The sequence below is a fragment of the Mirounga leonina genome, unplaced genomic scaffold (genome assembly GCF_011800145.1).
Source record: "Mirounga leonina isolate KUSES-001 unplaced genomic scaffold, KU_Mleo_1.0 Mir_115, whole genome shotgun sequence".
Lineage (NCBI taxonomy): Eukaryota > Metazoa > Chordata > Mammalia > Carnivora > Phocidae > Mirounga > Mirounga leonina.
Window position 1 is genome coordinate 97,946,545 of NW_023270268.1, and position 24,542 is coordinate 97,971,086.

The 24,542-nt window shown below is 40.5% G+C and overlaps 1 protein-coding gene across 1 annotated transcript in view; it reads left to right on the plus strand.

Annotated features, from left to right (window-relative positions):
• Positions 1-24,206, plus strand: part of CCDC80 (coiled-coil domain containing 80) — a 36,080-nt gene extending 11,874 nt beyond the window's left edge. Inside the window, exons 4-8 of the mRNA XM_035000169.1 lie at positions 11,473-11,609; positions 13,258-13,406; positions 20,083-20,186; positions 22,613-22,693; positions 23,703-24,206. Coding sequence (XP_034856060.1) covers positions 11,473-11,609; positions 13,258-13,406; positions 20,083-20,186; positions 22,613-22,693; positions 23,703-24,049 — 818 coding nt within the window. The 3' untranslated portion in view covers positions 24,050-24,206. The remainder of the gene's footprint in view (positions 1-11,472; positions 11,610-13,257; positions 13,407-20,082; positions 20,187-22,612; positions 22,694-23,702) is intronic.
• Positions 24,207-24,542: the final 336 nt, after the last annotated feature.

Here is a 24,542-nt window from a genome sequence, read left to right on the forward strand (position 1 = left end):
ATGAGGTATACAGCTCAGCGCTGGGCAGCTAACTCCTTGCAGTTCTCATGGGAATGTTGCAAGACTTACTGTGAGTAGTTTGGTCACAGTCAGAAGCCCCAGATCTGACTCACCCAGTTTCTTTTATAATTATTACATCTCTGGGGCTTTATATTTAAAAAAAAAAACAAAAAAACTTTTTCCCTTCATGCATTCTCTACTTTTTAAATTTTTTAACTACAACGAAAGTTCTTCATATTTCACCATTTGCAGATCCTGCATATTTTTCATAAAATACATTTCCTCGGAAAGAATATAAAACATATTTTCCCCATTAGTTAACATTTAACTTCAATATATATAACACATTATCTCACAGATTTTTCTGTTGTGTGATCTTGATGCAATAGAACACATAGCAGTCATAATTATGTCATGATAATGCCAATTTGGTTTGGATATTGTCTAGCTTCTAAATCATATTTTAAAAATTGTGGTTAAGGGGCACTTGGATGGCTCAGATGGTTAAGCGTCTGACTCTTGGTCCCAGATCAGGTCTTGATCTCAGGGTCATGAGTTCAGGCCTTGTGTTGGGCTCTACACTAGGCGTGGGGCCTACTTTAAAAAAAAAAATGTGGTTAAAACATGTGATCCCAACCTTTTTTTTTTTTTTTTAAGAGTGAGACAGAGAGATGGGGAGGGGCAGAGGCAGAGGTAGAGAGAGAACCCTAAGCAAGCTCCATGCCCAGAACAAAGCTTGACATGGTTTTCAATCTCAAAACTCTGAGATCATGACCTGAGCTGAAATCAAGAGTAGGATGCCTAGCCAACTGAGCCACCCGGGTGCCCTGAGTCCAATCTTCTTAACTAATTTTTAATTGCACGATACAGTATTGTATTACAGTCATAACTATAGACACAATATTATATAGCAGGTCTCTAGAATTTATTCAGATATGAAGTTTCAGTTATGCATTCTCTATTTTTATTAGCTCACCTTCCCCTGAGTTAGCTCCAAAGGCAAATAAATACCATCCTTTCCAATGTCCCATCATAAAACACTGGAGATCAGTGACTGGTTTGTGGACATTCATCCCTGTGCTGAGTGTATGTTTGGGAGGGAGAACAACAACAACAGAGCCCTTAACAACAACAATAATCGTACAAACAGAAGACACAGAACGAGTTCTAGAGTCAAACAGACCAGTTCCCAACTTCTTTGTTGTGTGACTTTGGGCAAATTGCTTCCTAAGCTTCAGCCTAGAAAATAATTATAGCTATTTCAAGGGCTATGGTGAGGATTTAGTAAGATAAGGCCTATAAGTATCTGCCATATAATGAATACTATTATGTGGTCACAATCATCACCATTTTTTCTGGCAGGCATCTGGAACTCTGAGCTGTCACAGGGACTAGAGCACCTATAATTAAAAAGCACTTGTAATTGCTTTCAGCTAATTACCGAACGTTGACAGGGAACCCTCACAAGTGCCCTCCCAGGTCACAAGGTGCATTACTGCTCCTGGTAATAAAACCAAAGCCCACAAGACTAAGACTGCAAAGCCACCTATTTAGTGTTTAATCGAGATTCAACCATTTGTTTCTGGATTTCCAAATAGTAGCAAGAGCCAGTGAGCTTAATTACAATCCAGATGTCTAGAGAGGAAGTAGGTATTCAATCCAGTGCAGAAACTGGTGCTGGCTGGCGATGAAAGTCCTCCCCTGCCAGGTGTTTCCAGTGTCAAATGTGTTGCCCAAAGAATCCTCATTCTTTATTTCGGAGAAGTTTGGAAAAATCATTATCTGTTCTGCTTCAGCCTCTATGTGGTCCCAACTGTTACAAGCATCTGGTGTTGCCTTGGCAAGTTTTTAGCATTAACCCTGCTGGTTTTTTTAGACATCTGGATTGAATATGAGCAGTAGAGGCACTGAGGGGTTTTTCCTGCCCTATTGGAAGTCAGGTATTGTGCATTGGGTGTTTGCCTCTCACTGAATGGCAGCTTGGACATGATCTGGGGGGCCTTCTATTTTGTTCCTCATTTAATTCCTGGAAGGCCTTTCTCTCCTTGTGTTATGTCCCAGCTTACCCTCCTTATGGGAAAGGCCATAGAATTTTCAGCCAAGACTGGGAGCCAGCCATGGGAAAACAGGAATTGGCATGCACCATGGACTCAGTGAACCAAACTCTAGCCTTGACCGATTTTCAGCTGGAAATCTATCAGATGGCCTTACTTTCCTTAAAAATAAATCAAGCACTCTCTACTCTTCCAGACTTTTACTGGGCCTTAAAAAGAGAGACCCACATCCAACTACACTGTAGGCTGTACTCACCAGCTGGTCCATTTTGCTAAATGTATATGGACTACAGATGATGGCCCTACAAATATCAGGAAATTTACCTTAAGATTGCAGTCATTAGCCTAATGAAAGTCACTCTGCCTGAGCAAATTGTAATGAAGAATAAACCCATCTGGTTTTGCCATCCAAGCTAATATTATACATGAGAGTTTAGAAAAACATAGCACATAAAAGCATTCTCAGTTAGTGGTATTTAAAATATCAATTGGATAGAAAAATTGGTGTATATATGAAGAGGATGGATTATAGACAAAGTGTGCCAGATAGGAAGAAGTAGCTGGCTAAAGGCACTTTACTGGGATGCGTGAGTGGCTCAGTCAGTTAAGCGTCTGCCTTTGGCTCAGGTCATGCTCCCAGGATCCTGGGAGCGAGCCCTGCATCAGCGGGGAGTCTGCTTCTCCTTCTCCCTCCACCTCTGCCTCTCTGCTCTGCTCATGCTCTCTCTCTCTCTCCAAATAAATTTAAAAAAAATAAAGGTGCTTTACTGCAGAACGGAAAGAGAAATAAAGGGAAAACACGGCAGGCATGTTTCTCTCTTAGCAAGATACAGGGATGAAAACTATTTGACAGTGATATTCAATCACCAGCTTTTAAGGGCTAGAACATACAAGACATTTTTATGGGCAAAGGAAGTTCTTTGAAAGCTTCCTTTGAAGGAAGACAAGTTTGAGGGTATTCGATGAAAAATGAGGTGGAAAGTTGATGGGGATGCAGCTGGAATGTGACAACAGGAGAAAAAATGATTCCATAGTCATATGAGTAAGAAATTCATGGGTGAATTTCTAAAATACCTTTTATAGGTGAGAATGATAGACTCCATTTCAGCCTAATATTCTCTTTCTGTCTCTGATCCTGTGGAAGAGAATTGTTTTTTATGGACAAGCCTCGCCTGCTCCATAACAATGCAGAAATGTCACTTCCCCTCAGGATGAAAATTTGACCCTTTGCCCCAGCTCCTCCTTTCATCATGGTGACAAAGTCTGGCAGCTGCCCCCTTGTGCTGGGAGGCCAGGCTGGGTGAGGGATCCGATTTCCAGACACTGGCTGGGTGTCCCTCTCTGTTTATTCAGTCTCTGATTATCAATCACTGTGTGCCCTGGAGGCTGGGGAGCCTGCCCCCAGCTTGTTCAGTCATCCCATTTCACCAACCTCCTGCCTCTCAAGTGCATCAGTGTCAAGATCAACCCCTGATGATCAAGGGACAAAAAGCACCTGATATAAGTCAACCATACAAAACAGTGCTTGAAGAATGTGGTGGAAGGTTAAGCTCTTCCAATTGCAGTCATTAGAGAAGCTGTAAACATCAGAGAATTTTAAAAAGTGGGTTGATTTATTGGAGAGGCCTTGAAAATGGAGATTTTTTGATAGGTGATGACTCCATCAAAGTACTTTTTGTTTTTATTTAATTTCTTAAAGAGATGATGCATTTTTTTGGATTCCAAAGTCAAAGCTACATAGAAAGGTATACACAGATAAGCATTACACCCATTCCTGACTCCTATACCTTATTAATCTCTGCCCCATAGGTATCTTTATGATTTCTCATTTATCTTTTTTTTTTTTTAGGATTTTATTTATTTATTTGACAGAGAGAGAGACAGTGAGAGAGGGAACACAAGCAGGGAGAGTGGGAGAGGGAGAAGCAGGCTTCCCGCGGAGCAGGGATCCCAATGTAGGACTCGATCCCAGACCCTGGGATCATGACCTGAGCCAAAGGCAGACGCTTAATGACTGAGCCACCCAGGCACCCCTATGATTTCTTATTTATGAATTTAGTGCTTCTTTATGCAAATACAAATAAATATAAACACCTATATCCCCCCTTTAGTACAAAATATAGTATTTATACTACTCTGAACTTTGCTTTTTTCACCTAAAAAATATTTCCTGAAGACCTTCCCTTATGAGTATATAGAAATTGTCCTCATTCTTTATTAAGCCATTATAAAATTCTACCACAGTTTATTTAACCAGTCACCTTGTTAATGGGCACTTAGATTATTTTCAGTATTTTGTTATTATAAGCAATTTCACAGTAAATAACCTTATCCTATGTCACTCTATCTATGTGGGTATATCTTTACAATAAATTCTGAGAAACAGGATTATTGGGCCAAGTGGAAAATGTATTTAGCTTTGTTAGATATCACCAGATTTCTCTCCACACAAGGCGTATCATACTGCCATCCCACCAGCATGTATGTCTATTTCCCTAAACCTCTCCAACAAGAGTGTATAACCAAACTTGTGAATGTTTTTAGCCAATGTGGTATGTGAAAAATGATATCTTAGTGCAGTGTGTTGTTGGTTTGCATTTTTCTTCTTATGAGTATGATTGAACATCTTTTCATATGTTTAGGAAGCATTTATATTTTGTTTTTAGTGTCCTCTACCTATTTTTCTATTGGATTGTTCTTTAAAAAAAAAAAAAAGATTTATTTATTTATTTGAGAGAGAGAGAGAGCATGAGCAGGAGGGGCAGAAGGAGAGAGAAAAATCTCAAGCAGACTCTATGCTGAGCGCGGAGCTTGATGCGGAGCTCAGTCTCATGACCCTGAGATCATGACCTGTGCTGAAACCAAGAGTCCAGACGCTTAACCAACTGCACTACCCAGGTGCCCCAGGATTGTTCTTTTTAATCTCAATTTATAGGTACTCTTTATAAATGAGGATGAAAATTCAGATTCTGGCTCCCTTCCCCCTTCCAAGATATTGAGCCAGTTTGGGGATAAGGTTCGGGAATTTATATTTTTAAAACGTTGCTCGAGTGGTTCTGATTTGCAGCTAGGTTTGCTTGAGAGCAGAAGATTAAGTGTAGAACAGAGGGAAAAAGAGGCTGGCACCAGATTTTAGAGGATTCCAAATACCAGGCCAGAGAATCCAAACTTTATTTGGTAAACCATGTGGAGTCACTAAAGATTTCTAAGTATATTTTTCAAATAAATTTTAAATAACTTCTAAGTTTTGGTAGAGTTAGTCTGTGGAACAGAAAAGAACCTGGCAGGACACTTTCTTCATTGATGGGACAAGTTGCTCTTTCTAGAGATCAAGTGAAAGCAGCAACTTTGTGATCAGGAATGGCCGGGCTAGTCCCACCTATAGGTTTAATCCAGACACTCATCTCACAGGGGTTGGTAGGCAGGCAACCAACCCACTCAAACAGTAAAATAGGAGGAGGGGAATCAACTACAAAGTCATTTAAATTGATCTGTTTCCAATCAAAAGAAAGTAAATCCCATCGGTGGAGCCCAGGGTTATCCTAACTGAGATTAATCTACTACAGACTGCTCAGCAATCCCAGAAATATTCTTGAGATCAAAGCAATTCAGCTTCTGCTGGAGTCTTTGCTTTCAGATTTATCCACAGCTTTGGCCTGTGCTGACTTCTTGAATAGGATAGTTATATTTTAAATGCCATATAAACACACTTTATCTATGCTGCCTGTTACCCTCCCCTCCAACAGGGTTTATTAAGGTATGGTGATGAATGGGGCAGCACAGTGAATGACACTCAAAAGATCAGAATGCCAAAGGAAAATAGAATTTATTGCTCATGGGTCCCAGAGAGGAAAGAGCAGTATGCCTCCCAGGGCCACAAGAGGAGCCTGGGTTGGGTCTGAAAGCAGAACAAGGAGGGGAGAGCCTTGGTCACTGCCTTTATCCCCGGGGTTCCCAAGAGAAAGGCAGGGCAGGACATGGTGAATAGTTTCTGGTTGGCTAGTTTGAATGATTTCAGCAGGCTTTGGGCTATAGGGGTGGTCCCTAGTTGCCTGGTACCTGACCCTGGGATGATTAAAGCAAAGGAATACTGTTTCCTGGGGTGCATGTGCCAGATCCAGGAGGTAGGGTATTAGGTTGGATGGCTTGAATTTAAGAGAGCTGCTGCAGGCTGGACCTTTTGCTGTCTCTAAGAATTGGCTAGCCTTGGGAGGGTCAGTCTCTCCCCAGTCAGAAAGGGTTTTTAAGATGTCAAAAGATCATAATATATAGAAAATTAAAAATATGAGCAATACAATTATAAGACCTTATACATGAAAACCCAAATTTAGAAAATAAATCTATATGATGAGTCTCAAATTACACTTAGAATGGCTGTGTTATAGGTTCACAAGATAAAGGAAGTGCAAGGGTTTAACGATGGGTTCTCTGTATAGACTCAGAATTGCTCACCTTCTTTATCCCTCACTACCCTCTTTTTTTTTCTTTTTACGTGACATCTTTCTTAGGGAAGAGATTTTGTGATTACCAGATCTGTACCTAGTGTTTATGTGTACCAGGCTGCAGGGATTTAGAAGATAATCAAAGGTCAGTCCCTATTGATGAATTGCTCATATCTAGTGGGAAGACAGATGCATAAACAACTTGCAGTGCAAGGTGATAAGCATGTTTGCAGAAGCATGTAAAAGTGTTGTGAGTGCACGGATGAGGTAGAGACAGGTTGACAGGTACTTAGATCCCATGTGGACAAGGGTAGGGATAGCATTCCAGAAAGAGAAGGCGTATTTCCAGAAACCAAAAACAGAAGCTGGAGCATAATATTTGGAAGAGTTAAAGGATCAGCTAGCTAAGATCAGCTGACTTCAGGACAGAAATGGCCTTGGTTGCTAAGCCTAAGATTTGGATTTTATCCTGTCCTTGTTCTCTGTCCTTAGACTGCATAACAGTCACTCAGAAAACTTGTTAAAATGCAGATTCCTGGGACACCTGAGTGGCACAGTCGGTTAAGTGTCCCGACTCTCCTTTTCAGCTGGGGTCGTGATCTCAGGTTCGTGAGATGGAGCCTCAAGTCGGGCTCCGTGCTCAGCGTGTAGTCTGCTTGAGATTCTCTCTCCTTTTCCCGCTGCCTCTCCTCATGCTCTCTCTCTCAAATACATACATACATACATACATACATACATAAATCTTTAAAAGAAATGTAGATTCCTGGGCCTCACGACTAGCAACTCTGATCCAATGGTTCTGGATCCAAGGATTGTAATGTTAACAAGTGCCCCAGGTGATTGTGATGAAGGTAGACAGTGGATCATGCTTTGAAAAACTGCTAGAGGAGATAAGAAACTTCTGAAGCAGTGGGAGAGGCTGATGTGGTCCAGGGACATTGGCAGAATGCCTAAACTCAGGTAGGACAGGGTAGGAGGAGGAGATATACCATGAATATCACAGAGAAGAAGCCATCTCGGATGGAAGCTTCAAACGTAATGCCTGGCACCAGTTGGTGATTAATTAGTTGTGACTGGAGCGGAATTTTTCGGCAATGTCATTGCTGTCTGTAGTCAGACTTGGAAGAACAAATACATGAACGAATCTACTGCAATGTGAAATTGGCCACTGACTTTTGGAATTGAGGTTCTTCAAGGATGGAAACCCAAGCCAATGCTGTACTTGCAGGACAAGTCCCCACCAGCATGTGACAGAGTTCACACTCCCTTCTGTGCCTCCTCAGTCACCTTAGGTCAGGGACAAGCTGTGTGGGATAGCCAAATCCCACCAAATGAGTCTGGATCTGGGAATCCGTTTAGCTGGATCAAGATCATGTGGACGTTTATAGGATGTTTATAGGAGATGTCCTAAAGAATGTTTGCTTCTAAGCCCTGTGAATGAGGACTAGAGAGCTTTGGCAAAACTTGGATAAATATAACAAGAAGCTGTCAGATGTATGCTGCATTTCCAGACTGAGGAGAGCCTCGTGTTCACCCAGTCCTGTCTCAGCTCCAACTGACACAGAATGCAGAGCGTTAACAGAGACCTGGAGCAGGGCAGGCAGCTGAGCTGGGAATTGGCTTCGCACATACCTTGCTCAGAATTGGGCCAGAGGGGAACTCTGTCTTGTGGTAGAGCTGCGCCCATCTTTGCAGCCACTGTTGATCAGTGTTTTCATTGTTTTTTGAGGGGGGTGGATGCTCCTCCTTGACACAAACGTTCATTTGGGATTTAGATATTCTGTAGTCTGGAAGTGTAAAATGTTTTATGTTTAATGTTGAGTCAAAATGTTTCAGAAAATATTTCAGTTGAAAGGAGAAATCAGACCATGAAATTGGTTTCTTGCTATATCCCAGTTACAACAAAGTTTGGCTTAAATCTTGGTCATAGGTCCTTCCTATCCTTGAGTGGGACATATTTTGGTAAACTAGAGAGAACACTAGAGAAGAGTGAAGTCTTATTACCTGAGGCTTCACCCTCACTCTGTTATTAACTACTAATGTGAACTTGAGCAAGTTGCTCCCCTCGTGGGCTCTGTGATAGGTTCATCCTCTGGGAAAAAGACTCTAAGACTCTGAGATTTGCATGCATGGGGTGAATGGGGAGTAGTCTCAGGAATAATGCTTATGAGAGGTAAGGGATAGGCGAGAACAGAGAGAGAATTTTAATTGTAATGCAGTCAAACCTTCAGAGTGGTCCACTTCGAGGCAAGGGGGACAGCTTTTAGATCTACCCCCTCCCCACCTCATCAACCATTGAATGTGGGCTCTCCCCTAGTAAGTGTGTGACCAGGGGGAAAGGCAGTTCTTTTCCAAGGAGAGTGATTTTTGGAGAGGGAGTTAGCTGCTCAGCTTCACAGCTGCCTTGCTTCTCAAGGTGGGATCTGGACAGCGCACCACAGTGTCTTCTTCAGTTCCTGTTCCATATAATGTTTCCTATATTATTGTTTCTTGATAATGTGACTGGGTTGTGCCAGATAACATCTGTATCACTTCTCTATTGCCACAATAAGGCTTTGTAAAGAAGACCTGCACACTTCAGTGGCATATAATTATTAAACATTCAGTCACATGTCTGTAGGGTTCTGCTCATCTGGGCAGGGCTTGGTGAGCCTCAGTGAGGCTGGTCCATGTATTTGCAGTCCTGCTGATCTTAGTTGGGCTTGAACACGTTAGTGGTCAACTGGTGTTGGCTGATCTGGATTGGCCCTGTCTGGGCTGGGGCCAGGGTGACTTGGTGTATCTTAGCTTTCAGAAGGCTAGTGTGGATGTTGTTCTCATGGCCGTGGTAGAGGCAAGAGCAATCCCAAATGTACAGGCCCAATTCTAACCTCTGTCTGTGTCACTTGTGCTGACATCAGCTAGCATTGGCCAAAGCAAGTTGTATAGATGAGCTCAGAATCAAGGGGCAGGATAGTTGAACTCATTCACCTTAATGAGAGCTGCAGTTACTGAGCAAAGAGTCTAGGTATAGAGAGGGGTAATGAGTCGGGGCCATCTTTGAAATCTACTACAATCTCCTTCCATCTCAGCCATTCAGTGGTTTTTGTAACTTTTTCTGTTAGGTAGATGTAATGGTTTAATTTTGATTCTAATTAGGAACTTGAACTCCATCCAAGTTACTTATCTCTGAATCCTGGGCCCAGCATAGACTTAGCTCAGGACACTGGCAACAAATATTTTGTTGAATGAACGACTGTATGTTGGGAATTAAAAATGCTAATCCTTAGGTTCCAGATAAAATCTTGTTTGTAAAATTTTAGAAACATCAGTTGTTAAAAACATTTTTTAAATCAGTTTTTAATGATTTACCTTAGTATTATTATTATTAATTGTAAAGTATGCTTCTTGTTAAACTTTAAATGCTATAGACGTGTGTGAAATAAACAATGAGAGCTTCCACCTCACCTTTTCCATTCCCTAGAGGCAGCCATTGTTACCAGCTAGATGTCCTTCTGGACATTCTCTGGCATCTATTCCTGTGCAGATGTGTTTTCTTTTGCTTTATTTCCTTTTAACCAAGAGTAACGTTTACTATACATTTTCTTCAGCAACTTGCTTTTTTTGCTCAATGAGACATATTAAACAAAAACCAACATGGATCTGGCAATTCTTTGTCATTACTTGTAATTAATTAATGGCAGCGAAAAATATACATTTAAAAAATAGTTCATATGCATGAAGCATGTCATTTTTCATTTTGCAGACAGTGCTTGGTCTTCATATAAGCTATCAGCTCCCATGTCTTTGAACCCCCTGCATGAAGAACTGTCACAATTTGGGGGAGGAAAATAGATTCTTTCTCCTCATGTTTTGATCTGCTTTGGGGGAAATCAAGTTCCTTGTTTGTATACTTTCAATGATCCTAATCAAATAAACCAAAGTAATAGTTAAATTGTAATCATCCCCTTTTTATCCATAAAAGAGCAATGGTCTATGGTACTTAAGCTCTATAACCTCTGTATCTGCAAAACTGTGGTTGTTTCTACTATAATATTATTCATGGGTAGCAATGTGGATAGTAACTGATAGACTCTTTTCACTAATATATTATCACATATTTGCTAACTTTAATTTTTTTTCACTTTTTTTTAAGTACAGGGGATTATTTTGCAGAGAAATATTTTAGTAAGGTTGAGGGAAACACAGTGACATGTAAGGGAGGGAAGTAGCATTATCATCTCAGAAATGTTAAAATGATTTCCAGAGACATAGGAGTTGCCATGTTCATACTTCCCATCAACCTAGTGACCTCTTCAAGAATGATTTCAAATTATAGTAATTTATTTTTAGGGCTTGATGTTTTAAAAAATACATAATGGTTAAAAACTTCCGTATATTTAGTAACACTTGGCTTGAAATTGTCTTCACTCACAACATTTGTATTATGAAAAGCCCTACATTTCTGGAGCTAAAATGAACCTGTGGCCAGGCTTGAACCTAGGCTTATTTTTCTCTATAGCAATGACATAGTTCACTGAGTCCCAAGGTGATTCTCTAATAAAAGTGAGGAAAAGACACAGATTTTAGACTCAACTAAATAAATAACTAAAACTAAAATAAATTTTAAATCTCCTTGGTGAGGTGGGGTGATGATTCATTCCCAGGGTAGAATTGGCGGTCTTCTTTCAGGGATGACTCAGCTGCCTTCACTCTCACTTTGCTCATTCTGATTCACTACGACTAAGGTAGGTAGAGGTGGGGCTTGATCAAGTCAGTCAGAGTACTGACTTTCAAAATTAGTTTATTCACTTATTTCTATATTTACTTATTCACTTGGGAAACTTTTGTTCAAACAAAATGTTAGTTGAATGTGTGTAATTAATGAAAGCTGTTCTAATTAACTCAGGATGGAGACCCAGAGCCTTCACCCATTTGCTTCCCACTTATTTCTGTCTTGTCGCACCTATATTTATTCACATTTCACTTGCCTTAAGATAATGAAAAACCTATGCGAGTGGTGGATGATGAGGACTTGGTAGACCAGCATCTCATTGGTGAGCTGAGGAAAGAGTATGGAATGACCTATAATGACTTCTTCATGGTGCTCACAGATGTGGACCTTAGAGTCAAGGTATGGGTTTCTGTTTTAGATGATACAGTTCTATTCCTTTGAATACAACTCGGAATTTTTTGCCAATGAATCAATTAGACATATGAATAGGCACAGATTATTTTATAAGTGGAAAGGTTTGGAATGGTTCAGATATTCCACATCGCCCTATAGAATTTGTGCCTAGAAATGAAGTATATGGAAAGAGCTGGGTTGGATGGCCTCCTGTGGCCCAGCTGTTTGACTCAGACAAAATTCAGTGTCATGCATTCATCAGACACTGGTTGAATAGCTATGATGTGCCAAGCTCAAAGGATAAAAGGTGAAGAGTATTTGGCTTCTTCCTTCAGGAAAGCCAGATTTAACATGACCTACTCTGGAAGGGCCTGGAAGTTTACCTCCTGATCCAACATGGACAAGACAGCAGGGTTTTATACCTACTTTCTTCCTATGCTTAGGGACAGAAGTTCTGACCCATGAAAAACTGTGCCATGTAGTAACACTAATAATAATTATAATAGTACTATCAAAAATATCTAACTTTATTAAGTGTTTTCTGCATGCCAGGCACTCACGTCAACCGTTTACAATCCCTATCTCAAACCTCTGAGATAAATAACAAGTATTACCTTTATTTTACAGAAGAACAAAGAGAGACCCAGAATGATTAAGTAACTTGCCCAAGTTCACCCAATTAGCATTGGGCTTCATACCCATGCAGGCGGGCTCCAGCTTGCATGTCTTAACTATTTGGTACACCAATAGCATACCAGGCTTATGTGAAAATCATCAGGAAAAAGGTCACCTGGACTAACGGAATAGGAATAGCTGATCCAACCTGCAGTATTCTTCTGGATCTGGAGAGAGGACCTTTTATTAATCCATTCCTCACTTGTGTTGCCCCACCTCTAATGTGAGGGGCTGGACTAGATGGGCCCAAAGGTCTCTGCCAGCTTTCACATTTCACATTCCCACTGGGGGCAGAACTCCAAGCTATGTCCAGACTTCTCTCTAGTTTATGCTGCCTATGCTCATCCAGCCCCCAAATCCATCTTAGGTTGCTGCTGTAAGTCCAGACAGCTGTGATCCAGGAAACTGAATTGCATTATCTTGAAGCTGGATTCCAACTTTTTTCTGAGAATACGTATAGAAACATGACCTAATTTTAAGTGGCGCTTGCTCAATAAAACAGTCTCTGGGAATCACAAAGGGTTTATGTGGATTCCTGATGACCACAGAACAGTCCTCCCTCTGGTGGAAAATTACCCTTATTGTGCAGGTCAGATACTCTTAACAGGTTATTCCATTCCTGTGTTGTTTATAGTATTTCTCACCTTCTCTTCAGTGGTGTAGTGAACAGGAACCAGTTTAGTCCTAGAAATAGGGAAGCGAACCTAAAATATGTGTGATGAGGAAGGCACGGACCCTTTCCACTAAAAGGTACGCAAAAAATTCTCATAAAAGGTAAGGGACAGTTGTTTCATGGATTCTGAACCTCAAAACATCAACAGAGGTACTTTTGCAAAAGAGAGTTTAGTTTATAAATCAATGAACCCTCCAGGCTCTGATTTCTCCAGTGCTCTCTTGAATTCTCCCAGGCTTTCTATCCTCCAAACAGAGGGAGGAAACACCCTTATACACTATATGCTTTCTATTCGTTCTTAAACAGCAATACTATGAAGTGCCTATATCAATGAAGTCTGTGTTCGATTTGATCGATACATTCCAGTCCCGAATCAAAGACATGGAAAAGCAGAAGAAGGAGGGCATTGTTTGCAAGGAAGACAAGAAGCAGTCATTGGAGAACTTCCTATCCAGGTACCCCACCTTTGAAGTCCCTGAGGAGGCGGGTGGGAAGGTGTTCTGGGTGAGCTAATACAAAGGCTAAGGAAACACAAAGTAGACCTGTGTGCAGACCTTCCCTGGTGGAAGGTCTGTCTGCTTCATAGCCCTCTGGCCACTGGGCTTAGTCTTTTGAAAGGGCTCTGGTCGCAAGGTTGACTGGGGTCAGCTCCAAGATTGAATATTGATTTGGTGGTTTTGGATAGGTCTTTTCTCTCTTTATGGCTCCTATTTTGGCACAGAATAGAGAATTCTGACCTGGGAGGGTTCATTTATTCCATCAGTGAATTTAGAGGGCTTTGTATACAGCATTTTTATTTTACATATTTATTTATTAGGCCCCTCTGGTTCCAAACAGGATTTAGAACATTCTGCTTGATTTTCCACTTCCTTCTAACTGTGCAGAAAACAACAAAAGCCCCCTCTAGGACCTCAAAAGAAGAAATCCTCTTGACCCAGCTCCCTGATTCCCTGGGGAGTAGGGTTTATTGAAAGCCATTGTAGGAAAATTTCAATAAATACACAGAGAAGATTGATTTAAACAATTGCTCCACTTTCTCCCTTCTCCATCCCTTCCCCCATGTTGGATAAAAATTCTACAGGGCCTTTGGGGCCCTAGGAGGTACAAAGCGGCAGAAATTCCACTGACAACAAATAAACGCACAGAGATCTCAGCGTAACATCTCCCCTCCGCACCCCCCACACCTAGCTGGACTGTGTGGCTAAGGGGCTCCAGAAATGGAGCAGCATTTACTTGGAGACTCATTAACTTGGAAGCTGTTAACTTCTTACTTGTGTTTATAGAGCATATTCTCCATATGTGAGTTGGAGAATCAAGGATTCTATGATTAGTAGATGAATAGATCATCTGAATTCCTCTAGATTCGGGAGGCTTGGGTCTCTTAAAAGAGAACTTCACAATGTGAAAAGAGCATAGGACTTATTGTTCATCCAAATTTGGGGTCTGCAATTTACTAGCTATGTTGATTTCTCTATGGTTCTCAATTAACCTGCCTTAAAAATATCACCCATAATGGAGAATATTAACAAGTAGCCCTGACTACATCCCAGGGTTGCTGGGATCACTTTTTTTTTTTTTGATAGAGTGTGTGCACGGTAGCAGGGGGAGGGGCAGAGGGAAAGGGTGGGAGAAAATCTTAAGCAGGCTCTATGCCCAGCACAGAGCCCAACAGGGGGCTCCATCTCACGACCCTGAGATCATGACCTGAACCAAAATAGGCGGACACCTAACTGAGCCACCCAGGTGTCCCAAGAGATCACTTTTTGTATGCTTGCCTCTGTGCCAAACACTTCATCTTCCCTCCTGAGTTTAATCTTTACAACAATCCTAGGATCTGAATACTGTAAGTATTATTGTGTTGCAGATGGGACAACTGAGGCTAATGGAGATTAAATAACTGTCAACACTGAGTTAGTGTCAGCTCTAGGACTCGGTGGCCCCAGGAGAACTGAGCTCCCAAAGTCCACATTCTTACCTAATACTCCTTTTGAAAATATAATGTGAATTATTTTTAGTCTTGGAACCAGAAGCCCTGGGTTTGAAGCAAAGAGAGATATCCCTAAAACCACAGGATTTCAGAGCTGAAAGGAACCTGAGGTTCTTCCTTCATTCAAATTTTCAGTGCAGTGCAAGCATCTGAATAGAGATGGAAGGGGCATGTCTTTAGAAGGATGTGAGGCTCCACTCAGTCTTCAGGCCACTCTCTTGGCTGAGAAAGGGCTCTGCCACTCCACTGGACAGATGGCTCTTTGTCTAGTCTTGGGTGCACTGAAACATCAACTTCTGGTCCAAGGTCATCCCTCTCGATGGCACTGATGTAGAAGATTGATGATAAAAGCTTTCTGGTTCCCTTGAGATGTTCTTTTTCCTTTTCCTTCCTTCCCCTGCTCTCCCCTCCCCTCCCTCGGACTGCCTGCTTGCCTTCCTTCCTTCTTTCCTTCCCTCTGTCCGTCCTTCCTTCCTTCCTTCCTTCCTTCCTTCCTTCCTCCCTTCCTTCCTTCCTTCTGGCAGATAAGATTCTTTAGAAGTTTACTTTTGATTTTCACAATTAGTGTTAAATATATCCAAGTTATAAATTTAAGACCGTAGCTCTCAAACTTTTAAGTTTGGCTTTTAAATCTTATTATTCTATTTATAACCTAGCAAATTTTAGTTATCACTTTTAATGGGCTTTGAATAATGTTTGATCTTGCTTGCAAACTCAATAATTAAACAATTTTATTATTTCAAACATTTTACATTTAATATGTATTTTTGAATTGTTTGAAATAAACGAATAAAACCTTGCTGAGTACTTAAATGATCCAGTAATCGTATAAATACAGTGAATCTAAAGTTTTCTCAGGGGGCACCTGGGTGGCTCAGTCGTTAAAGTATCTGCCTTCAGCTCAGGTCATGATCCCGGGATCCTGGGATCGAGCCTCGCAGCGGGCTCCCTGCTCTGCGGGAAGCCTGCTTCTCCCTCTCCCACTCCCCTTTCTTGTGTTCCCTCTCTCGCTGTGTCTCTCTCTGTCAAATAAATAAATAAAATCTTAAAAAAATAAAAATAAAAAAAATAAAGTCTTCTCAGATGTTCTAGTACCTGCACACGATGTAAAACCACACATCTAAGCCAATTACTCAATTACACTTTATAATTTAAAGTTTCAAGGTTGTCATTTTATTAAGCCAAATTCTCTTAAGTTTCACGAGAACATAAATTATGTATATAAAGAAGACCAGGATCCTTCTTAGAAATATATATTATCACTATGATTCTTTGAAAACTTTCTCTTCTTAGTTCTAAATCTTCCAGGACGAAAAGATGCATACCTGCTGAACCAACCCTGTAAACTCAGGTTGCCCACGCTGTACAGCAGTTACCACCCAGTTCATTGTTGTTATTTATAGCCAAGGATTTGGGCCAGCTCTGGGACCTGCAGCTACAGACATTCCGAGAGATTTTTCTTACCATCCCCAGGCAGGCTGTCTTTTTTTTTTTTTTTTAAAGACTTTATTTATTTGAGAGAGAATGAGATAGAGAGAGAGCATGAGAGGGCGGAGGGTCAGAAGGAGAAGCAGACTCCCTGCTGAGCAGGGAGCCTGATGCGGGACTCGATCCCGGGACTCCAGGATCATGACCTGAACCGAAGGCAGTCGCTTAACCAACTGAGCCACCCAGGCACCCGGCAGGCTGTCTTTTTTTATAATTACTGTGTCATGGGTTTCAAATCTTGACAGGGAAGGCTTGACATTATCTCAATTTTGATCACATACAAAGCTTGCTGTGCTCATTCTGGTTGATCACTGATCTGAATTTGGCATATCTTTGATTTTTAAGACTTGTATGCACATTTTTCATCTAAAGCCTTTTGTACTGGATAGGGCACTATGATATGTAAATGTATTTTCATTCGAATGTCAGAGGCTTATGGACTTTAATATTCAGTACTATGTCAGGAACATGCATCTGCTGTAGATACTCAGAATGGATATGATTATAATTTGGATGTCCTATAGCTATGCATGATTTGTGGTCACAACTCATGAAATCACTGTGTTGATAATTATCATTGATCTTAAAAGTTAAAGTAGAATCGTGTATTACCTAAAGGCATGAATAAGACAGCCCTGAGTTTGATTCCTGGTTTCTCCATGTATTAGCTATGTGACCTTGGGCTGATTACTTAATTTCTCCGAGTTTTGGTTTTCTCATTTGCAAAATGAGGATAATGAGTGTATCTATTCTTAAGATTGTTTTGAAAGGTAAATTCAATAGAAGTAATGATGGGGGGTGGGGCTCCTGGGTGGTTCAGTCCATTAAGCGCCTGCCTTCAGCTCAGGTCATGATCCTAGGGTCCTGGGATGGAGCTCTGCATCTGATCCCCTGCTCTGCGGGGAGCCTGCTTCTCCCTCTCCCTCCGCCATTCCCCCTACTTGTGCTCTCTGGCTCTCTCTATCTCTCTGTCAAATGAATAAATAAAATCTTTTTATAAAATAAAAATAAAATAAAATAAAATAAAAATAAAGGTAATGATGGCACACAGCCCAGTACAAAGTAAGTCATCAACAAATGCTGGCTATTAGTAGTATTAGGACCAGTTATTCAGCTCCTAGTTAGAGAACTTTGTCGTGAAAGGAGAGGTAGGGGGAGATTTAGTAAACACCTCAGGATTGAAACCCAGGCAAAAAGAACTGAAAAAAAAAAAAAATTTTTTTTTTTTTAAATAGCAGTTCTATAAATAAATGAGTATCCAATCGGAATTTTCCTTCAAATTTGCTGAGTTGTTGGTGAGTCTATACAGCCTGGTTCCAGCTGACCAGATTCTGAAGCCAGTCTGGTCTTTAGTGACACTCATCTGGTTCAGGCTATAATTACATTCCTCTGAGACAGAAGCCCCAAAGAGTGGGCAAATGCACACTAATTTGGGAATTCCAGTTAAGAGAAGCAAAAACACACACACATGCAGCTCACAGAATTTTTATTCACTGATAAGTTAAAGTGACAGGAGAACAATTTGTCCGAAATAAGGATGTGGGCCATGTTGACACCTCTTGTTACCCCTATGCAAGTTATTTCCTTCAGTGTCCAGAGCCGGAGCCTTGTATCTTAATGTGAAGGTCCGTGGGAGAAAGAATCATTACTTAGGGGAAATGACCTTTGCCTAGTTGTGTCTGCGACAGGGAGTCTCAGATCCTGTCCCTGTCCAATCAGGACAGCATTCAGTGGTGCACACAGGTAAACAAGCCAAAATATACCTCACCCAAAATAGCTCCTGCGAGGATACCCTGCAGCTCTGTGTGAGGCCAGGAGGCTGGCCTGGTTTGGATGCTGGCTGGGGGGCCAGTGCTGGGCTGGCCTGCGTCCTAAGGAAGCAGGGAGGGTGCAGGAGACCATGTTTGTGATCTGACAGCAGTCACTGTTCCCTTTCCCAGGAGATCTCGGACAGTTTCAGACGCTCCTCTCCCCTCCTCCATGCCAAATACATTCATCTCCCTATCCTCAGTGGAGGTTTTAGTTTTTCTTTCCCTTTGAAGAGAAACAAGCAGAGGAAGCAAATGTAATGTCACAGCAAGCAGTCCTTGGCAAGCCTTGCTATAGGCGTCCATTCAGAGGTTGTATTTCATCAGACTATCATTTTCTCTCATTCACCCAAACCACTATTCCCCCAAGAGGCCATTTTCTGTGGGGTTGAAAACTCTCATGTTCACTGTGAGGCTAGAACGAGCACAGGGAGAGAAGTCATGAATATAATCAACTGGCTTCCAGCTCAGCGAGTGCACTAACACCCCACTGTAGTCTGCACAGAAGGCAGAAAGCACAAGCCCTCCTCCAGTGAAAGTGGGATTGGAGACAACTCCATACTGTTAGCCCTTGGATGCATACCCTCTTTCCTTCCGAGATTTATCTCCTGAGGGACCCCGGCTGCGTCAGCCACGCCTCAGGATCTCTGAGGGCGATAGACTAGGGAAGCCATTGGTACCACCTCTTTGATTTACTAGGCAAATTACTTCTCTAAGCCCCACTTTGTCATCTGTAAAATGAAGACAATAGGCCGTGCCTTCACTGATCTCTAATGTTGTCAGTGTAGATGAATGTGTGCTATGAAATGAGACACAAACATAAGGACTGAATCACTTATCATTTGGCATTATGACTGACAAATGTTCGAGGCCCATTGATAGACAAAGTTCTACATCTAGAAGCCCACAAATCAAGCCACCATCTATATCCACGCCATCACATGGACAACTTACATGGATGGGTTTTAGTTTCATTCTTAGGTGTTATCATCTCTTTTGAGTAGAAGCTATTTTTGGTTCTAGAGATAAGGAAAAACTGAGACTTCGATGAACTCAGTGACATGCTCAAGGAACCCAAAAAGTTAGCAGTGATGAAACATGAACTCAGGTTATAAGACAAAAGCTCTTTCTACTACCCTACGGTGTTAGAGCAGAAACAGGTTTACCATACATGCTAAAATCCTAGGCTCTAGGTATAGCCCCATCCCACTTCACAGGAGGACTCTGTAATGTTGGTTCTTACTAATGATGGTAGGCTACATTTTAGAACTTGCATTTGCTTCTGGAAGAACCACCGGCTACCAAGAAAGATGCCTAGGGCTTTGTTTTACCAGGAACCCTCCTTGACCTCTTTGAGCCACTTCCCCATTTTCCTTCTTCCTGTCACTATCACCTACTTTAAATTTAGTTCTCTTTTTCTACTGTTTCCTGTCCATACATTCAATTCTTAACTCCCTCCAAGCCCTAGTGAACTCTATTAGAACTTGAGTTTTCTTCAGTTCCCTTCTGATTCCCTATTTCTGTGGCTACAGTGTAACATACCATTTTGGCCAGTCTTCATGGCGTCTGAGAGCTTTGTGTCTCCCCAAGTGACCCCCCCGGCATGGTGGCCAGGCTCATGCCTGATGCTTCATGCAAATGCTACAGTAGGCAGACCGTGAAGTTATAACAGAAAAAGTGCAAGAAATGTGGAAATGCAGTTTAATGGCTTTGAGGAACTATGAGATATTTCTAAGGGCCAGTGTTTTCCATTCTGGGCACAGGCAAACCCACCAGCCAAAGTGACTCCTCTTTCTTACACTAGCCTCTATTGTTTGAAGCAGTAATCATGCCTCCTGCTTGTTCCAGGTTCCGATGGAGGAGGCGGTTGCTGGTGATCTCTGCCCCTAATGATGAAGACTGGGCCTATTCACAGCAGCTCTCGGCTCTCAGTGGCCAGGCCTGCAATTTTGGTGAGTGGGAAGCCTCGTCATCACTGTTTTCCCATACCACTCTCTTTCTGGTCAATTCTAGAATGGAACATAGAAGCTTAGATCATCCAAATATTCCTCAGTCCAGACTGGAGATTCCCAGACACTTACTCAGTTGTACTGAGTATAAAGTTGCTTTCAGACTGGAGCCTTAGTCAACTGGAGTTTCTTTGTTTTTGTTTTTGTTTTTCTCAATATTCTCCCCTCTGGGTTTCTTCACTGAAGTGTTTGAAAATACCTACTGTTTTACTTTGAGTGATCTGTATTATGTGTATTATGTGCCTTCTTTTTTTTTTTTTTTTAACTTGTCTCAACATCATAAAACTCAGGTATTATCATTTACTTAGGTAATACTTAGCTACAAACACTGGACCTTTCTCCATAGATTAAATGTCTTTTGTAAAACAGGAATGGCTTTGAGAAATAATATATTAATGGAAGCATACTGTACTATATTGCCATTCCCTTAAAAAGGATTTTGATCTATAATTGGGCACCAAAGACAGCGAGATTTATTAAACAGAATCTTATTTTTAGGACAAGTAGGTCAAAGAGAAACATAATTTATTATTTATTTTTTATAGTGAACTGCTCAGTATTTTGAAGACTAACATTTGCTTTCTTTACCAAAATTATTATCCTAGTGGCCTATAGTATCATTTTGAATATGGGCACATAGAATGGAAAATGCATAGTACATAGAACATTAAGTGCCATGGTGAATGGAGGAGCTAAGGGCAGTTTCAAAAGTGGAATTCACAGTTGGAATCTCATTTAAAATGCACTTCTACAGAGGAAGAATTTGACAATCATGGGGTGGGGGGGTGGGGGTAGCTAGAAGCCACAGATTTTAAAAATTCCATTCCTAACTGGAACACAGGTGAATCAGCATTATTTTGATCCTTCTACTAGGAAGAAGAATCATTTGTTAGTTATAGAACTGTGCTTGATTTATAAAAAGATGGCCGTATAAGTTTTGTAAAGCATTAACAGAGCCTGGGGCCTTACTATGACCCGGTATCTTAAATTACAAATACATTTCAGTTTTAAGATGTAAAATAATAACTCAAAAGCAGGCAGAAAATAAGCTCATAACAGTAAGAACAACTAGAAAATTCATGAGTTTTTATGTATAGTCCTTATTATCAAAGTTAATAATTAAGACTTTATATCAATATAAAGGTGTTTTTTTTTTGTATTTTTAAGCATATTTTAAATTATTTGTAGCCACCAATGTTGCTAGGTAAGACAGAAGTTCTTAGAGAAGTTAATGGCCCTTCACAATAAGAATATCAATAAAATCATGCCTTGTTAATTTTCTAAAGACAGTTTTGGAACAGTTATTAAGTGGTGTTTCATTTAATCTCTGCACACAGAACCTAAATCACATTAGTGCAAGCAAACCCTTTTGTAATATACAGGAAATGTAAACAAGTCCTATTTTCTGGGAATAATTAAATTCAGGATCTTCCCTTTTGAAAAACATGACTCAACAACGTGGAGAACAGAATGCTTCACTTCTCTGGGAGAAGAGCAAGACCACAAACTTTTTTTTTTTTTGGAATAGCCTTTTGCTTGGATTTTAGCTCCTCCTTAAAACAGCCCCTGCCATGACAACCGTCAGTTTTCTCCTCTGAACAAAAAACTCCATCAATATTCATATTATTAGTCCCAAGTTATGACCCTGCCTAGGTTGGCATTTTGTCTAACACCATGAAATCTTGGTATGATGAACTGACAGCCCTCTTGTCCTCCAATGTTTTTTTCTCCTGAATCCCTTCCTGTGCACTTCATCCTCAAAAGAATTCCAACAAGCTACCAAGGCATGACCTCTCCTTTCCTGAAACTTTAGCTGAATGCGGCAAGCACACTGTGCTTGCTTAAGTGCTTCTCCTTTGAATCCTCTAAATAAGTGATAAGAACCTGCCCTTTACACTGACAAACCTTTGTGCAAGAAAGCCAGAACTATTCCTTTAACAATCAAAACAGATGGGTTCTGCTGTCTTTTCTCCTAGATACAGTTGAATTATCCGTGTAAGCTGTTATAACCTCAGGCATGACTTTTTTCAGCACACAAATCAGCTCAGATCATCCCAGATATTTTAATGTTCCAATGGCTTCATTTTTGTTTTGTTATTTAATAGAACCACAGTTTAAGAGCAAATTCTTCTATTTCCATCTACAAACAAAACAAAACAAAACACCACATCTGACCCTGTTGTTAATCCTAAATCTACAATTGGTCTTTTTCGAGGTTTTAAAAGTATGTGATTATTATTTTTATAGCAAAATAATCCATCAGGTTATGTTCTATGTTCTTTTTAATGTAGAGATTTCTAATTGTCAAACATCGGCCTTTGGAGGTAAAACATGATTTACCAATTTTATGGTTTTCTTTTTTCTTTCAGGTCTGCGCCACATAACCATTCTGAAACTTTTAGGGGTTGGAGAGGAAGTTGGGGGAGTTTTAGAACTGTTCCCAATTAATGGTAAAGTGCTGTTATTTTAGAACATTATGAACTACTGTTAAGTTCAATTAAATTATATTAAACTGTATGCAAGCAGTGGGTGTACCTCTAAGGTGAACACAGTTCACTGAACTCACCCCACCTTGTGCATGTGCATGCAAACGGGAAATAGAGTGCAATCACTATTATTGTTTTTAATATAAAATCATTCATAAGTGACAGTAAAAGTATCCATTTTTTTTTTAACTAGAATAATGCTTTTTGTCTGCATAGGACTTTATGATTTACAAAGCATTTTTATCTGTGCCATCTCATTTAATTCCCACAATAATTTTAGGAAGCACCTGGGTCATATCTTAATGATTCCCTTTTAATACATGAGGATCAATACTGAAAGGCTCAGAGAAGCTGAAAGAAAATGACTAGTGACTCAAGTTTTCAGAAAGCAAATCAGTTCTTCCTTGCAAGATCAAGTTCTTCACAAGAGATAAAGTGCATAAACTCCCTGGCACACAAAGCATCAGCACCCTCCCCCTTCCCCTTCTCCTTTTCACTGACCATAATAGTTTAAATACATGTAATCTACATCTTGCATAATTGGTATTTTTCCCTTTGAAAATGAAATAAGTGTTCTGTTATACAAAAAAGTATCAAAAGGAAAGCCATATTTGCAAAGAAGTAACTAAGCTAATTGGAAATAAACTTAGAAATATAAACAATATAATCTCTGTTCGTGACAACTTGAAAGAAGTTGATCTTGCCAGAATTAAATTAAAGGACTGGTTTTATATTTTGTAACATTCCTATAAAAGAGACATCACATGTCCTAAAGTTTGACACTAATAGTGTTGCAGAACATCAGGGACATTTAATTTCTAGTGGAAAAACCCAGCAACCTTCTTTAATTGGATTTTGAACCAAAGGACTCATGGGTACTTTCTCTATTCTCATAGTGATTTCTTCTCATTTTGATGTTTGCTCGAGGGGTGACTTCAATCCCCTAACAACAACTTTTCTAACCCTGTTCTAGGGAGTTCTGTTGTGGAGCGAGAAGACATACCAGCCCATTTGGTGAAAGACATCCGGAACTATTTTCAAGTGAGCCCAGAGTACTTCTCCATGCTTCTAGTTGGAAAAGATGGAAATGTCAAATCCTGGTATCCTTCTCCAATGTGGTCCATGGTGATTGTGTATGATTTAATTGATTCGATGCAACTAAGGAGACAGGAAATGGCCATTCAGCAGTCACTGGGGATGCGCTGCCCAGAAGATGAGTATGCAGGCTACGGTTACCATGGCTACCACCAAGGATACCAGGATGGTTACCAGGATGACTACCGTCATCATGAGAGTTACCACCATGGATACCCTTACTGAACAGAAACACGTAACCTTAGTCCCAGCCAGTTTCCCCTGCAGCTGTTAAAGCCACAAGTGGCCAGCTATGTAAAGGAGTTTTTCCACACTGCCTACATCCCCTGGCTTTTTCTTTCTGTGTTCTTCCAAAATTAAATAAATAGCAAACTTTTGCCTACTCATGAGTTGTTATTGAAACCTTAAATCATAAAGATGTTTAAGAGAATCGTTTCTTTCTCTAACTGGAGGGGATCTGGTGCTGAATGGATATTTCCCTCTTCTTATATGATAGCCATTATTTAGAATACAAAATTCTATGTAGAAGTATTTATACCTCTCATTTATTTTTTAAAAAGTATTCATTGGTAAGTAAAACTATGATTGTTAAAGAAAATTAAAGATCACAGCACAGATGTTTTCAGGAAACATCTGAACACATGTAACAAAGGAAACACCTTCTTAACACTTTTGGAAATGTCAGTCTAAAAATGATTGAGATGGTTTTGCTTTATAT